Source organism: Folsomia candida, unplaced genomic scaffold (genome assembly GCF_002217175.1).
Source record: "Folsomia candida strain VU population unplaced genomic scaffold, ASM221717v1 Fcan01_Sc012, whole genome shotgun sequence".
Classification (NCBI taxonomy): Eukaryota; Metazoa; Arthropoda; class Collembola; order Entomobryomorpha; family Isotomidae; genus Folsomia; species Folsomia candida.
The window spans coordinates 1,422,844-1,439,922 of NW_019091204.1; the positions used below are offsets into that span (position 1 = coordinate 1,422,844).

The window sequence follows — 17,079 nt, forward strand, 5'->3', positions numbered from 1 at the left end:
GCGTAGACTTTACTATTTACCGAGCTAACGTTAATTTGGATATGACGGTTCCGATACAAAATCTTGAAGCCTTGGCAGCTGGATTTTTTATTTTTGAATTTCCATCAAAAATAGGTCAATTAAATGACATGAAATTAGTGTAATAGGAAAAAAAATTTCGAAATAAAGTTATTACAACCCTCCGCAATGGCCGTTTTTGTTATCTAGACTAGGGTTCGTACACTCTAAACAAATTTGATTCAAATTTACTCAATTTTGAGTACAATTGCCACCAAAGCAACTATTGAGTAAAATTTACCCTGACAAAGGTAAAATTTACTCAATGTTGAAAGATTTTTGCTCAACCTTGAGTAAATTTTACCTTTGTCAGGGTAAATTTTACTCAATAGTTGCTTTGGTGGCAATTTTGCTCAACTTTATTTACAGTGTAGTACGGCGATTTTTTCGCCATTGTTTGAGCTAGGAAGCTGAAATTTCGGATTCTACACTGTCTTAAGTGTCCCCAGGTGGGACTGTAATAGTCCCGCCAGTAATGTACTGTCCATTGTATTTAGCATAACATTTTAACCACCCTGTATAGTTATAAATATCTTTTGTGATTCGGTGACCATTAACAACGGTTATCAAGAGTGATTCGTAACATACAAAATCATGGACTGCATTTAAACTGTGGCGTGCAATATTTCTTGCAAAGCGCCCTATTCAATTGACCCGCCTGCGTGGGGTTGACGTGGTATGATTGGCTAGCCTGGCTAACTTGGCTGCACGAGGCGACATTGAAATTTTCAGCTCGGTTCCATCCTGACCCATAATTTGCGGATGAACTACATACATAAAACAACAAAATGCAAATTATGAATTTTATCTACTAAATTTACGCAAAACATTCGGTACTACTTCGAATAAGGGAACGTTCACATATTACGTCATCAAAAAAATGCTAATTTTTCACCCCTTCCATTTTCCCTATTCTACTCATCTTAAGCTTAACACGAGTAAGATAGGCGACCCAAAACCAAACCACCCACCCACCTTTTCGATGACGTAATATAGGGACGTTTCCTTAGTAATGGTAGGAAAACAGCAACGATGGGAGACCATTTTGACTTGAAATTTCATTTTCGAGCTTACATGTCTCGTAGGATAAAACTTAAATATGTATCTACAATGAGTAATCATGAAGTGGTTTTCTTGGATTTTGACCAGAGTAAATTTAATCAAATTACTCGCTTCAAAATTTCAGCCAATCAGCTAGAAAAAATCTTCAAAATTATGTAGCGATGTGAACATACGAGCTCGTTCAAAATTAGTACGGAATAGTACGGATACTTCTAGTTGGAAATATGTTTACAGGGTTGTTTAAATGCCACCCCCACAATGGAAAATTCTCTAATGGATAAAATTCGTAAATTTCCATTAAATAAGTAGTTACAGAAATGTTGTCTCTAAAATTCAGCATTTTAGAAATTTTGTCATCAGTGTTTCATCATTTTTAATAAAAATCTCAGTCCAAAATCTTGTAACTGATGGAGATTTAGGGGCTTTTCCCTTTTCAAAATTTTCCAGTGTAGCATGACATTTAAACCACCCAGGTTTAACTACGTTTGTCCACAATTGCTTACCACCCACCGTAAATTACGAATTGCCTCGGCGTTCTGGAACCAATGTTGCTTGAAATTGGGGATATCTTAAAATGTAAAAATTGAAAAGCCCAAATTATCACGGATTCTTAAATTCCTCACTAACAAGGGACCGTTCCTGATTGATCCTGGTTTCCAGGGAACCCACCTTGTTTTTTTTCTGAATCTGCTAGCGCTCTAGTTGAAGGATTAACTCATAAATATTTTCCTGTACAACTTATTTTTGAGGCCGTGGCAGGATGCGAAAAATTAAAAACTGAATTTTCGAACAATTTCTCATCATGCTTATACAAATATCATTGCAAATAAACAAACAAAATAATGACAACCTGAACTGTTTGTCGTGATTTTGGTCAAAAATTTTGATTAATTCGTCCAAGATTTCAAAAGTTATTGAGGTTTTTTTTTTAATTGAAAACATTCAAGTCTGGCAAATGTGACGCCACGTTGCGGCACCAAAGTTTTAAACATGAGTTTTAAACAAAAATATGATGAATCCTTCATCTGGGGTTCTAGTGGATTCAAACAAAAATTGTGAATACCTTGAGCACAAGGAGCAGTCGGGAATCGTCCCATGTATCACAGTATCACCGACAGTATCTCTGACATTCTCTGACTGGATTATTAGCGTTAACGCCGTCATTTTTCGTTCAAGTTGGAAATCATCGTGCGCCTCAAATCCTCCCGCGTTTTGCTCGGAAGTGACATGTGAGTTGGATTCAATCTTTGATGACGAGAATAATAATGGTGCAGTCCCAACACGGAGTCGTCCCACCGCCATAAAAAATATCGTCACGACAAATATCTTTACCTACAAAAGAAGGCACACTCTTAAAAATCCGGTGTAAATCTTAAACACGCAGTGTTCAATTGTGATTCCATCAAATGGTGAAAATATTTTTAACCGCATGGTGATAAATCTTTCACGCATGGAGACAAATTGTCACTGGCTGGTGTTAATTATATCACCATTTTTTTGGGGGGGAAACATTATCACAGCGCGGCGAAGTCACAAATTCACACCGTTTGGTGACGATTAATACAGAGTTGTTGTATTTAAATACTTTGGTATTTAAGATCAGTATTTAAATACCGGATTTGGGTATTTAGTATTTATTATTTAAAATCTAAATACTGAATTTCAAGTATTTAGTATTTATTATTTAAGTACCTGAGAGCATAAAATGTATTTAACTACTTAGTATTTAAATACTTTAAATATTGCAAGTATTTAAAAATTAATTATTTAAATATTAATTTTCTTCTACATGATGCAAAACTCGGATTACGGACGTTGTTAATTAACGAATTATAGCACTCATTTTGTGTTCTGAGGTATAGATTGATTTTATAGGAGCAAAATCAAGCAGTTTATTGCAACTCGTGTCTCAAAATATTTGAAACTTACAATGCAAGTCTTTTACGTGTACAACTCAGATCTGGTCGAGACCAATTTTATTTTGTTCACCACAAAAAATAAACATACCCGTATTTTTGCATTTTTCATAATGCGCTAATTTGAGCGCGGGGCGCGAATTTTAAAACATTTTTCAGCCAAAACCTCGTTTTTTAAAAATTCTGTAACTTTTCCAATTTTAGGGCGAATCCAAAAATTCGAAAACATGTGTCTTCAGAATGACTTACTTGACTTATGAAAAATCTACATGCATAATTTTTTGAAAATTTAAAAATTCGAAAGAGTTTATAATTTTAATGAATTTCAAAAACTGGCAAAAAATTTTGAAAATCAAATTTCGAGACAATGGGATTTTTCATAAGTCAGGTAATTCATTCTGAAGAGACATGTTTTCGAATTTTTGGATTCGGGCTAAAATTCGAAAAGTTGCAGAATTTTTAAAAGCCGAGGTTTTGGCTGAAAAATGTTTTAAAATTCGCGCCCCGCGCTCAAATTAGCGCATTATGAAAAATGAAAAACTACGGGTATGCTTATTTTTTGTGGTGAACAAAATAAAATTGGTCCCAACCTGATCTGAGTTGTACACGTAAAAGACTTGCATTGTTAGTCAAATATGAGTGACAATTTTAGTTCAATTGAAAATTTAAAGAAATAATTTGTATTTTAGCTTTTATATGCTTATTCACATTTGTTACTCATTTTCAGCTCGTAACATAAATTATTAATTCCACATATTTAGTCTAATTTTCACAAATATTTCCAAACATTTCTAGTAGTTAAGCAAGCCTTAAAGCTCAACTTTTAAGCAAATGATTTGTTTTAAGGCTACCTCATATTGTTTGTTGGCGATTATACTTGAGAGTACAGATCTAAACTATTAAGAGTTGGTAATTCAGATGTTACCACTATTTAAATAATATTTAAAGAGTATTTAAATAACTAGTACTTAAATACTTAAGGTATATTCCGGTATTTAAGTAATTGAGTATTTAAATACCTTGTCAAAATACGAGTATTTAAGTATTTAGTATTTAAATATTTAAAATGAATTCAGTTATTTAAGTATTTAATACTTAAATACCACTCAAATATTCAAGTATTTAGAAATGAAGTATTTAAATACTTTTGAGGTATTTAAAACAACTCTGGATTAATACCGGGTTAGTAACCTAGGGTTACTACTTAAGAGTGCACGTATTTATTTCTGTATTGGCGAGTTTGGTTATACATTTTTTTTAATTCGTCACTTTTAATAGTAGACAATTAATTGTTTACTAAAATTGTAGTCAGAAACTAGTTTTTGCAAAACGTTGTGGCACTTTAACCACGAGAACTTCGAGTTTTATAAAAATGTTAAAATCACAATCTAGTGGATTGAATCCACCTCAAAATAATCTTGTCTAAAACTACCATTCCTCTTTCAAATAAAATCAAAAATTAACAAAACCAAAATGAATGTAAATTGAATTCACAAATTTTAGTAACCAGGATTCCAGATTTTGTAAAAAAAAAAAAAATTTGGGAGATAACTTCAAAAATCTTACTTACTTTTTTCATCATTTTTTGAGTGTAGACTTTAAGTTAGGATGAAAAATTCAGCAAATGCGACAAGTTTTATAGGGAGCTGGGCAAGAATGCTGCAAGCATGAAGGGGTAAACTAGTCGCAGTTGCCCCAGAAGCTATGGGGACATCCGAGGACATTAAAATTGCAAGATAGGGGAGGGTGTAGTTTATGTTGTAACGCTCCCTATTCTATTGTGGGATTGCGTGTCCAGATTCATACCCACTTTCGCGGATGCCCCTTTTCTTTGTGACGTTGTGCAATAAATTCGTAGTAGAAACTCACTTTTTTATAAGAATTATTAATAAATTTATTTACATCAATACCGACTGAAAAATATTGCCTTTACAGAAATGCTCGTATTATTAATACGTGGGAGAGCTAATGCTATATTTAATATTTTAACTAATTATCTAGACGGGAACTTATTATTAAGTTTTCGAAGATGTGAAACCTTGAACTTGATCTTGATGATCACTAAACTAAACCTGCTGATCCTGAACCTAAAACTACACTCTTCTTTTCCTTTTCTCTGCTTACTCTATATATACGTGATCACATAAGCCACGACTTCTTAATCACTACCTTTACTTACGCTACATATGCACAAACCACGCCTTCATGATCATGATGACGTAGGTATCATTCTGTGCTCCTCATTCCTATCTTCTCTTCCCCATCATGATCTCCTCCTCCACACAATATGGTTTAGACACACATGAGAGGCGAGATACTTATGAAACCTAAATCTATGTATTTTGAATCCCTTGACCTTTGAAATGCTGATGTCACATTTGCATCAGCGTTCCAAAGGTTGCAATGTATGTAAGATGCATATGTGGGCAGATGATGTGGGCAGATGATGTGTCTCCACACTTCTGCGGCCACTGACTAGTCTAATTAATTGTTATGAAACATGAACTTTGACAAGTTTCAAGTACCAGAATGCAGGTAAAACCTACTTAAAAGTGGTGGTTTTTATTCAACCAGTTTTTTTATCACAAGATGTTAGATAAATCTATCCAAATTTTATGCAGGTGTCCAATTGTGCTGAATTTTAGAGACAAGAAAATAACGGTAAGGAGCAGTACATATTTGTACCTCAACATCATTGCAACAGGTTGACATAATTTCGGTTCGAGTGCAGTTTGTTCGCTCCTTGCACATTCACTAAAAGTACGGTGCAAAACAATTGGGACAATCGATGCAAAACGCACCAAAACTACAGGATAACTGGCAGGAGCAATTGAGATTTCTGAACACCGCGTTTTCAGATCCCATGGATAATAGTCGAATATTTTCCACTATTGGTACCGAAGTTTGTGTACACCTTCTTCGGCTTATTCTGCACCTTTGATGCAAAATGAAACTACAGTCAAAAAAATTTGTATGCAAGATATGTAAATGTATGTGCATAGGTATGTATATTTGACTTCAGAAATTGTGTGTTACACCAAAACCAAAACTAGAAATTACAACCGTGCCCACCTTCTTATGGCTTACTTAAGCTCGTTGAAATTAGGTGTACAAAGTTATTGAAAATATATAAATATGTATGCACATACGTAGATAATAATAATGAGGATTTATTTGTTCACGCAAAATCAGTCCATTACATTTTTAGCAAAATAAGATCAAACCCCATCAAGTGGGAAATACTTGACCTTATACATTTCTACAACATATCATGCTTTATAGTTCATAGATACATGCACATTAAAACAATTATTTCATTTATGATTACTATGTATGTATAGGCTGCATAATTCTGTACCTTTTTGACATATGATAAAAACCAGGCCAAATGTAACACAAAATCATTTCCCACATTTCGCAGGAGAAGGTGAGACAGAGTGAGAAAAGTGGTTGGCGGTGGGTATCCACCACCATCGTGCGTTAGGATCGTATGCGCGATCCATTTTCTCACTCTGTTTCTCTCTCTCAGCACTCATTAGTGGCCAGAGTTTGTTACGGCTCTTGTTGTATAAGCCACTCCCACAGAAACTTTGACCCCAAAAATCTCGTGGTCCGACGCATTTTCAGTGGGGCAACAAAAGCTGAAAATATAGCTCTTCTAATGGAGAAAATTCTGGCATCAGGTTGTCAGACTCAAAATGGGTAGGACCATGACTTTTTGAAGGATTTATGTGTAGGTCAAAAAACCGCCAATTTTCGAATTTTTAAACTTTTGATGCATCAAAATGTCCGTATGCATGGGGACATTAGAATTGCAAATGCAAGTTGGGGTCTAATTCTTGCTGTCCCGAGTGTACATTGGATTTCTCATTTTTCTCAGTTTCTTTTCTCAATTTTTAAAAGGGGGGTGGTTGAATATAATTCAAAAATAACTATGGTAAATTGACGGTTGTACCCGGAACTCTACTTGCAAATTTTTATATTTAATTCGAAGAAATCGATGCAACGTAGAATGGAACATTTCCCATAATACGTCTCATATGTTAACATTGTTTTTTTCCTCTCGATTGAAAATTAGCTGCGATGTTTTCGTAATAAACTCTTGAATTGATCTTGGTCGAGTAGATGAACATTCCAAAATTTAAAAAAATGGTAATCCTTGTCATACATATTTACATACATGCATATATTCAGTACATACATATATTTATGTATGTACAAGAATCCGAGAATTTAGCTCGTTTGAATTTTCGGTAATAAACTCATGCCTGTACTAAAATGAGGTTAATTCGCTTCTGCCTCCTCTTACTCTAAATGTCTACAATTATATAGTGTTAAACTTTTTTTTATGCCAATGAGCTTTTATTAGCAAAAATATTTTCCGAAGTTATATTTTTCGTACATACCGTGATAAACTAAAACTATCTAAAAAATAGTCACAGCATGAACAAGGATTGGCATATTTCGATTTCATGGTCATGCATCATACATATAAACATGCAAAAGGGTGTCGTAGTGACGGAAAATAGAGATTTCTGGTGTTTTAAAATTAAATGCCTAAAACGCTGTCCCAGGGCGGTGTCTCTTCTTCGGAGGAGGACTTTACATTTATGCCATCAGGGTAGGGATTAAGCAACGCCTCAACTCCCTCTGCTTAATGACCACATGTTTTTTTCTATTTTTTTACATGATATAATAGTCTACAAACTAAAATGTTAAACTATAATGTTAAACTCTGTTTCACAATGGGTAATTTCATCGCCACACAAAAGGAGCATGGTATTTTTATGATCATGAAATCATAAAAATTATCTGTGCAAATTTATGGCATTCTTAAACAAATAGCAATGATCTGGCTACCAGTGCCGACGTGGATTTTTCAGCAGATTGTTTTACAATTTGACCAATGCTAACTTGCGATAAAATCTGGCCCTCTTATCTCGGACGTTTACTCTACACTACGAATTGTCGAAATCATATGATTAACACGTCATGTCATTTTCGTATGTCATTTCCATACTAAATATTTGCAGTTATGCCGAGGTGGATTCCAGGCTTCAAGTGATACAATGGATGTGTACTGATAAGCATTTGAGAACCTTATCAAATAACGATGATTCTCAAATTGCAGAACAAAATCTGCCATTTGATAATAAGACTTCGTCATTGTGCCAGCATTGATAATTATTCTTACTCCGTCAGAAATATAAACAAATCCCACTTATAGAATGTCATTAGTCCGTATACCCAAGATGGAAGATTTCCATACTACGGAGGACATTGTTCGGATATTGATGGAGGAAGACAGAAAAAGTGATATTTTTAATGGGTACCACACATATGAATTGGCAGACGCCCTGAAAGTTCCACGCCACTTAATCAATGAAAAGTATAAGTTATCAAAGAACCGTATACCCGAAGATGCTTTACGCTATATCCTAACTCATTGGGCAGCCCGAGAAGGAGAAAAGGCAACTTATAGTTCCCTACGAGATCATCTGACACGTTTCGCAGTTAATAAAGGTTCGAAAAACGACTTAAATATGTATCACATATTTGGAACTCAATATTATTTAACGCTTTACAACTCTAAAAGGGATAAGCGTAACCTTCAAAGTTATAGGCATGCAGTCGTGTTAAGCTAGTTTAAACAATTTAACCAGGACAGGTTAACTAGTCGTTTAGTACGCTTTCGCACTTAAGCTCATTTCTAATTTATCTGGCTCGTTCGTTGATTATCGTTTCGAGCTGAGCCAGGCGCAACCTGCGTCAATTTTAAAACGTGGGGGATATCCTGCGTATCTGTACAACTTCAATGTGTCGGCCACAGTTTACTTTAGGATTTTATGATAAAATGTACGTGCCTAAAGATATAATACGTATATGCCTCATAATGTATGAGTATTATATATTTATACATATATACTAGGTAGGTATTGCACAAGTCTTATTATAAATTTATCCGGTAAAGTATACTGGAATATTAAAGATAATGGTCTCGCAAGGTAAAATGTCATAATTTTTTATGGAAATCTGAAAATTAATTCATATTTATTCATTAGAAGAATTTAGCTTACGGATTGAAAGACTCGAAACGAAAGAATGGGATAAGAGCTCTGAATTATCTCGACGCACTCTTTCTCCTCACGACACAGAAATGGACACAGACACGCAAAATATTATTAAGTAATAAGTTATTTTTACAAGATGGATTGGCCAGAGGGATTTATCATCATTAATTTTGTCAATTTAGTGCTGATGATATAAGAAGTCCACGTCTCCGACTATATGCCCTCGCCAGCGTCCGTGTGGTCGCTCTTGCAGCCGCTGTCGGCGTCGTCTGTACTATTTTTCACCCTGGAGTTATTTTAGAGCTCAGCGCAATGCTAGGCACTATTGTAATTTTAACCACCGCCTTTATCAGGTATAATTTTTGATGCGCCGGCGCAGAATACAGTTTGGCCCCAAACCAATACTCGAGAAAGTTGAACACTTACCTAGATTGTTGGCTGCTTACCGTAAAACCTCTATTTATAGCCCTCTTCTAATTATAGCCGGTCTCCAAATATAGCCGGGTCTAGAGACCAAGATTTTAAAAATTTTAGCCGGGTCCCCAATCATGGCCGGGTCTCTACTTATGACCTGTCTTGTCCACTATGTCCCTGTTCATAGTACATTAAAGAAAAGTGTTGCACATTATGCCAATCAACGAATAAGTTGAACTACTAATTTTTTCCTATTAATTTCAGGTTAATAATGAATATAATCATGACAGAAAATTTAAAAAACCTGCTAAACTTCGTTTCAAGATGTAAATTAAAAGTGAATGGGGGCCGTCCATAAATTACGTAACGCAAAAATCGCGATTTTCTAGACCCCCCCCTCCCCCCCTCTTGCGTTACGTAATTTATGGACGGCCCCATGGTTTACTTATGGCTAATCTTGCTAAATTAGGAAACTCAAATTGAGTCAACATGAATTATATTTGATTTTGTAACATCTAAAATTTTTGGAGCAATAAATTTAGCCGGGTCTCTAATTATAGCCGGTCTCTAATTTTAGCCGGGTCCGTGACCCTCAGTTTTGGATTTTAGTCCCGGCTATAAATAGAGGTTCTACGGTATACCTATATAGATGGCTGCAAATGCTACAATTTTAAAATATTTTTAACCCCAAACCAGACTTCCTACTTATTTTTCTGGTCTCCAATGAAACACTAACAATCCGTGGGTAGTAAGAAATTTTCTCCCATTTTAAACCGAAGATTTGTCAAATGCTATATTAGAAATATGTAGATAATGTTTTGGCGATAGTCTGATTGTAGAGGTTAGATGGGCGCCCGAGTGGCAATGAAGGTCTCCCAACGTATGCTCACAGCTTTGGTCCAAACTAGCGTCAATTGATCACAAATATAATTAGTATGAAATTTGCAGATGGCACCATCTGCCAATGCGCAGGTTTCTCGGAGATATTTGTATAGAATTAGGAGAGAACGTACCCCCAAGGCTGGAAAATTGTTCATTTTCCAAATTTCCTGCACATTTTTTCTGCTTTGATTGCAAATATCTCCGCCAAACATGCGCCTTGGCGGATAGTTCCATTTGCAATTTCACACAAATTATATTTGTGATATATTGACGCCAGTTTGGCCCAAATCTGTGAGCATACGTTGCAAGACCTTGATTGTGAATCGTGTTCATCGAAGTCAGGCTAAACCAAAATTCAGTTCGAGTAGGGCATGGGCGGATTGGGTTTTAAAGAATTTTGGCCCATCTCACCTCTGCCCGACAGCTCACGAAGGAGGTATCTGGCATTTAAACGCACAACTATTTGTCATCAAACCGCAGAATATTTGCCCCAAAATAATTCTTAAAAAAAATTTTAACCGAAACATTTTTGCTAGCTAACGAAGTAATAGTTGATTTAATATTCCAAAAAACTTAATTGAAAATTCGGAAGCATTAAAAATAGATGAACAATTTAAGATATTAAGGCAATGAAAACTACTCGTGTCAAACTCGTATTTACTTCCATATTTCCTGCTACACTCCGCGACAAAAGCTAAAGGCACCCTGCGTGATGATCATATCCCTTGACCCCATGAACCACGGTCGACGAATTATATTTTATTTAATAGCTAACTAATGTAAACAATTAAATAATACTTAAAATCTACCAGTTTAATTCGTACAAGGGGAAAATGAGACAAATTTCAAAAATCGGAAAATTCATGCGCGTCAATAGGTTAAAGGCACTTCGTAAAAAGAACCCAAATTACATTTTAAAAAATAATTTAGTAATGATCCATTTCACCACGATTGGTGATGACTTCAAACGCCTATTTGGAAAAGATTTAAACCTCTTGGTTATCTCAGATTGAGATATTTTTCGCTATACGTTGCCAATAGCTTACTTTTGGTCATTTACGGTGTTAAACTGCTTACTATTTCTATGTTAATGCTCCCTGAAGATTCTCTAGGATGCATACGTAAGGTGACTTTACAGGGTAATCCAAAATCCTTATCTTTGTCGCAGAAAATAAATCTTTGCTTGGCTCGTTGTGTGGATGCTTGCGTTTTCTTGTTCAAAAATTCACACTTGATCACCCAAATGCTTTCCTTCATCAAAATTTGTGTTTTCCAACATTTCTTATAAGTGTTCAAATTCATTTCTGTGATGTAGAAAACTGTGTCATTTTTTTCTCGGATCCAATAGCCACCTATACCATAATGCTGCCTAATCACATTTGACGTTTTGAGAGCATCGACTTCGTGTATGTCAAGATCATGCCAGTAGCTGGGTAATGCATATGGACCAGGTCAATTGAACTTATTTGTATCAATAAGAATAATTTTATCTAATTCTTATACAGGAACATGTATTCCTTAGGGATTTTTGGTCTTGCAAATTTGTGACGTTTCATCAACTATGCATGTCGCCGATTTTCTTGTCTGCTAGGTACGAGGAACTTTCCAAAACACGTTTAGCGGTTCGAAGATGTCTAGTGACAACTGCAGTAGTCGAAATGTCCCTCGCAAAAAATAGTTTGGTGATCCAGTGTGGATTTTTGAACAAGAAAACGCTAGCATCTACACATCGAGCTAAGGAAAGATTTATTTTCTGCGACAAAGATAAGGATTTTGGATTACCCTGTAAAGTCACCTTACGTATGCATCCTAGAGAATCTCCAGGGAGCATTAACATAGAAATAGTAAGCAGTTTAACATTGTAAATGACCAAAAGTAAGCTATTGGCAAGGTATAGCGAAAAATAGCTCAATCTGAGATAACCAAGCGGTTTAAATCTTTTCCAAATAGGCGTTTGAAGTCATCACCAATCATGGTGAAATGGATCATTACTAAATTATTTATAAAAATGTAATTCGGGTGCTTTTTACGAAGTGCCTTTAACCTTTTGACGCGCATGAATTTTCCGATTTTTGAAATTTGTCTCATTTTCCCCTGGTACTAATTAAATTGGTAGATGTTAAATATTATTTAATTGTTTACATTAGTTAGCTATTAAATAAAATATAATTCCTCGACAGTGGTTCATGGGGTCAAGGGATATGATCATGACGCAGGGTGCCTTTAACCTTTTGTCGCGGAGTGTATACACTGCGGCATTTCTTTTAAGACTAAATATTTGCATTTCTGCCGAATTGAGTTGCAGGCTTCAAGTGACAAGATGTCTAATGATTTATTTGAGAACCTTATCCAACAACGATGATTCTCAAATTACTTAAAACTTTCTGTCATTCCCAATTCGCAATCACCAGATGTCTCCATTTTAACATTTGTGACCGCTCCATCAGAATAAAGAATTTCGTTCCTACAATAGGACGTTACGACGCCCTACACACAAAATGGATGGTCCTTCTACAGCGGAGGACATTGTTCGGATATTGATGGAGGAAGACAGAAAAAGTGATATTTTTAATGGGTACCACACATATGAATTGGCAGACGCCCTGAAAGTTCCACGCCACTTAATCAATGATAAGTATACGTTATCAAAGAACCGTATACCCGTAGATGCTTTACGCGATATCCTAATTCATTGGGTAGCCCGAGAAGGAGAAAGGGCAAATTATGGTTCCCTACGAAATCATCTGACACGTTTCGCAGCTACTAAAGGTTCGTACAACGACTAAAATATTTATCAGCATATTTGGAAATAGTACACAACTATCCAAGTCATACCCTTAAGAAGCAAATATTATTTAACGCTTTATCATTCCAAAACGGAGAAGCGCAACCTTCATACTTACAAGGGAACATACCGCAACGAGTTGAAGGTCGACACCTATACCAAAATGACCACAGTACATGACTTGTTAAATGAACTGAAGGAATTTCCGTGTAAAATTCACTTTTCGTAACGTTGTGACGATATTTGTGACGAGCGCATGACCATCGGGTTGCAAGAGAGGGAGAGGTCGGCCGCTGAACGATCAAATCGAACACATTTTGTCTTCAGAGATTTCAAATTTCAAATAACTTACACACCTCTAATTTTTTCAAAATTTCATAATTGTTCCAAAATTTCAAAATTTCTTCAAAATTGCTAAACCTTTTCAAAATTTCAAAATTTTTTCGAAGTTTCAAAATTTTTTGAAAATTTGAAAATTTCAAAAAGTTCTTCAAAATTCCATACCTGTGCAAGTGAATTTGCCTTTACTCAACTTCACTCATTTTCACCTCGAGCCAAGTTGGCCTTCACTCCCCTCACTGGCGTGAAGGAAGGCTGAGTGAGCTTCACTCACTGACAAATCTGATTCTCACTCCTTCATTCCCTTCAAAAAATTCACAATTTGTAAAACTGTTGAAAAAAACAATTTATACTAAGCCGTGTACACGAGGTACTAAATGTTTAATTATAAATCTAGTTGACTACTGAGCAAATTTCTAGCGGTCTCCTAAGTCCAATTGTTGCTTTAAATTTATTTATTGATAAAAATCTGAAACTCAGTAAACATTTATTAATTATTAGAGATCGACGTACACCACTCACTGGAAGCTGAAAGATCGGAATTGGTTAGGATTCCAATCTTGCCGAGAGAGAAAGACGAACGCTTCAAAAGAATGTCCATTCCATTTGGTTTGCATACCAACATGCAAATGATCGAAGAAACCTGGCGCGAAATAATCACATGGAAACAAGTTTGTGAGCTACTTTCTCAATTTAAATATGTGTATACTTTTTTAGTTTTTCTGATGCTTAAATATTTGAATTGGGTTCATTATCTTTCGAATAAATCATTTTGATGATCTAGTAAAGTAGGCTAGAAATGGGTCTAATTTAAGTACTCTAAAATCAATCTTATTAGAATCGACTAACGCATTTTTTAAATTTCCTTTCAATATTGCTCGCGATTTTTAGTTTAAATTAAAACTCAAAGACTAACGGAAACTACTGGACTGTATTTTTTTTACTAATATGTCTATAAAACATGTGTCCATGTGTCTTGTAAAATATTCCTTTGGAGTTTAGTATTGACTAATTTTATACAGTCGGACTTGGGCGTGCATTCTGGAAAATCAATGAAAAACTAATCATCTCTGAAGAAATTCTAGCAATAATGCCAACGACCGTCGTAATATTTTTTTCGCCTCCACGGACCACCACCTCAACAGAAGAGGATTATCGAACTTTGGAGAATGCATCGTTGTCAGAGATTCAAAATTCTATCAGACAATCCTTTCCCCACTTAATTACAACCAAACTGGACATTTTGCGTCAGCTAATTGTTTACGACATGGACTTCGACATCCTGAAACTACTCGCTGATTCCACAGTAACGTGTAACTTCGTGGTGGACAATCCACAGCAAATTGCGAAAGGATCCATCCACACAAATACAGATTATGGGTGTAAACTTGATCTAAAAACATCATCCTCTAACACGGATGAATATTTTCAACGATTTGCGCAACTACATTCTAAAGCTAGATTTGGTACAAGTTGGTACAATGTGGTAAAAAATTGGTTACAAGGAGCTCTTGGATTAGCTCAAGAAAATAGACGAACGATTAAAGTCGCAATGTTAGATACCGGCGTTGGATTAGACGACTTACCAAATAAACGTTGCTTCACACTCATGAGGAACGCTATGGTTGCTAGTCCTGCTTTAGTCAAATGCTCGGACGATTCGACTAATAGTCATGGTACAAAAGTGGGCTATGTTTTATCCCGTAGTTGCCACCCTTCAACAGAAATTTTACCAATTAAAGTACTGGACAGTAACACTGGGGGAAACTATGACGCTATAGCTCTTGGATTACAGTATGCAAGAAAGGATAAAGCGGACATTGTAAATTGTAGTTTCAACCGGATGTATGGAGACGGGTATATGGTAAAATTATTTAATTTTGATTCGCTATACAAGGCTCTAAAGTTCTAACTTTTACCTAACAGATGTGAGCAAGTTGTGTCGGAAAATGCCTTCTTAGAGGAATTCAAAATTTCAAACGTGCTACCTATAGTTTCTGCAGGGAATGGGGATAATTCCTCAGCTCTGCTCCCCCCTGCGGATCTGAATTGCGTGATATCTGTTGGTTCAGTGACTTGGGAAGGTTCTTGGAGCCAATCGAGCTGTGGGAAATGTCTCGCTAGTATTGCGACATTTGGAGAATATCTTGCCATAAGACGCAATGATAGTGTAAGAGCTAATGGTCATAAGTATGCTACTCGGAGATATGACTTTAGTATTTAAATTTACTAATAATATTAAGCAAATTAGCCGCGTGATCTAGGCTCGGTTGAAATATTTATTTTCAGTATCATTTTTATCCTTGTGATAGTATTTTGCTAATATTAAGGTATCGTTTGAGGAAGGAACTTCACTGGCGGCCCCTGCCGTGTCAGGATTGCTCACGCATCTAATTTCGATTAACCCAACGGTGAAAGATGTCGAAACTACTAAGAAGATATTGATAGGAACAGCTGATCCTGTCAAAGGATGCGATCAGGGACATTCTCCTTGCAAGAAGCATCTTAATGTTAGCCGGGCATATCAAGGTATATATTCCTCCTGCGATTATTAAAATGATCTACCATTTACGTATGAATAGTCTAATCTGTCAGGATGATAATATATACGGATTTAATTAGCAAATGGTACTTTCGTTACCCCAAGGTGACAATTTAGTATAAGTTTAGCAGAAGGATTAAATGTATATGCACCTACATAATATTAAAGTATTATTCATAGTGCAGTATTTATGTATACAGTTGTACAACAATTTTAAGATATGCTCTAAATGTGTTTCAGCTGCTAAGAACCTCTCATCGGGAATAAGTGTTCCACCACCAGCCGATGCTCACATATTAGTCGACTTAAGAGCAGTACTTCAAGATTTACACAACGCTTAGTATTTTCATTCGTCCAATTTGAAGTCTACCCAAATTTTAACAACATCCTAATCCTAAAATATTTGTAATATAGTTTTTCCACAGTTGTAGAAGGAGACGTACATACACTTACATTATATATTGATATAACCCTGATCAGATAAGACCGGGCATCGTGGAACTACAAAGAATTCAACCCACAAATAATTGAAGCTTCAAATTTTTTGTTGCTAGTCTTAACCATGGGCAACATTAGTGTATGTAACATAAGCCCAATAAGGAATCATGTATACCCTCAGTGATTCACAATTGTTACTTGCTCATGGCAACCCAAACAAAAAATACAAGAATAAACAAGTTATTGGAGTTATATTAATTAATTTATTAATCCCAGTTTTTTTAATTCATGTGAACGTTCCAAAAACTCGAAATCTTGTAACCTATTTTAAATTCTAATAATAACTTTTCTGAATAACCAAATACCTTTAACAATTCAGATAGCGTGGAATCTTCAAAATTGTACCTAAATCGTGGAAATGCATCTTAAGTATGTATGTACATATGTACATATATCTGAATATTGTTCGATTTTTATAAGTATATACATATCATGTGGGGTGTTTTAGTTAGCATGCATACATAGGTAAATACATGTTTTCGTTTATTTGTCTCGCCAAGTGAGTGTTCATTT

At 35.5% G+C, this 17,079-nt stretch overlaps 1 protein-coding gene across 2 annotated transcripts; it reads left to right on the forward strand.

Annotated features, from left to right (window-relative positions):
* The first annotated feature begins 8,195 nt into the window (after positions 1-8,195).
* On the forward strand, positions 8,196-16,768 carry LOC118437230. Of its 2 annotated transcripts, none has more exons than XM_035856116.1 (9): positions 8,196-8,558; positions 9,098-9,221; positions 9,289-9,459; positions 12,876-13,171; positions 14,028-14,201; positions 14,549-15,383; positions 15,453-15,696; positions 15,857-16,055; positions 16,309-16,768. In XM_035856116.1, exons 1-9 carry the CDS (start codon positions 8,264-8,266, stop codon positions 16,407-16,409), a joined length of 2,439 nt encoding a protein of 812 aa, XP_035712009.1. In that variant the 5' UTR covers positions 8,196-8,263; the 3' UTR covers positions 16,410-16,768. The 2 variants fall into 2 exon arrangements, with proteins under 2 accessions (XP_035712009.1, XP_035712010.1); XM_035856117.1 differs by having other exon boundaries at positions 9,101-9,221.
* Positions 16,769-17,079: the final 311 nt, after the last annotated feature.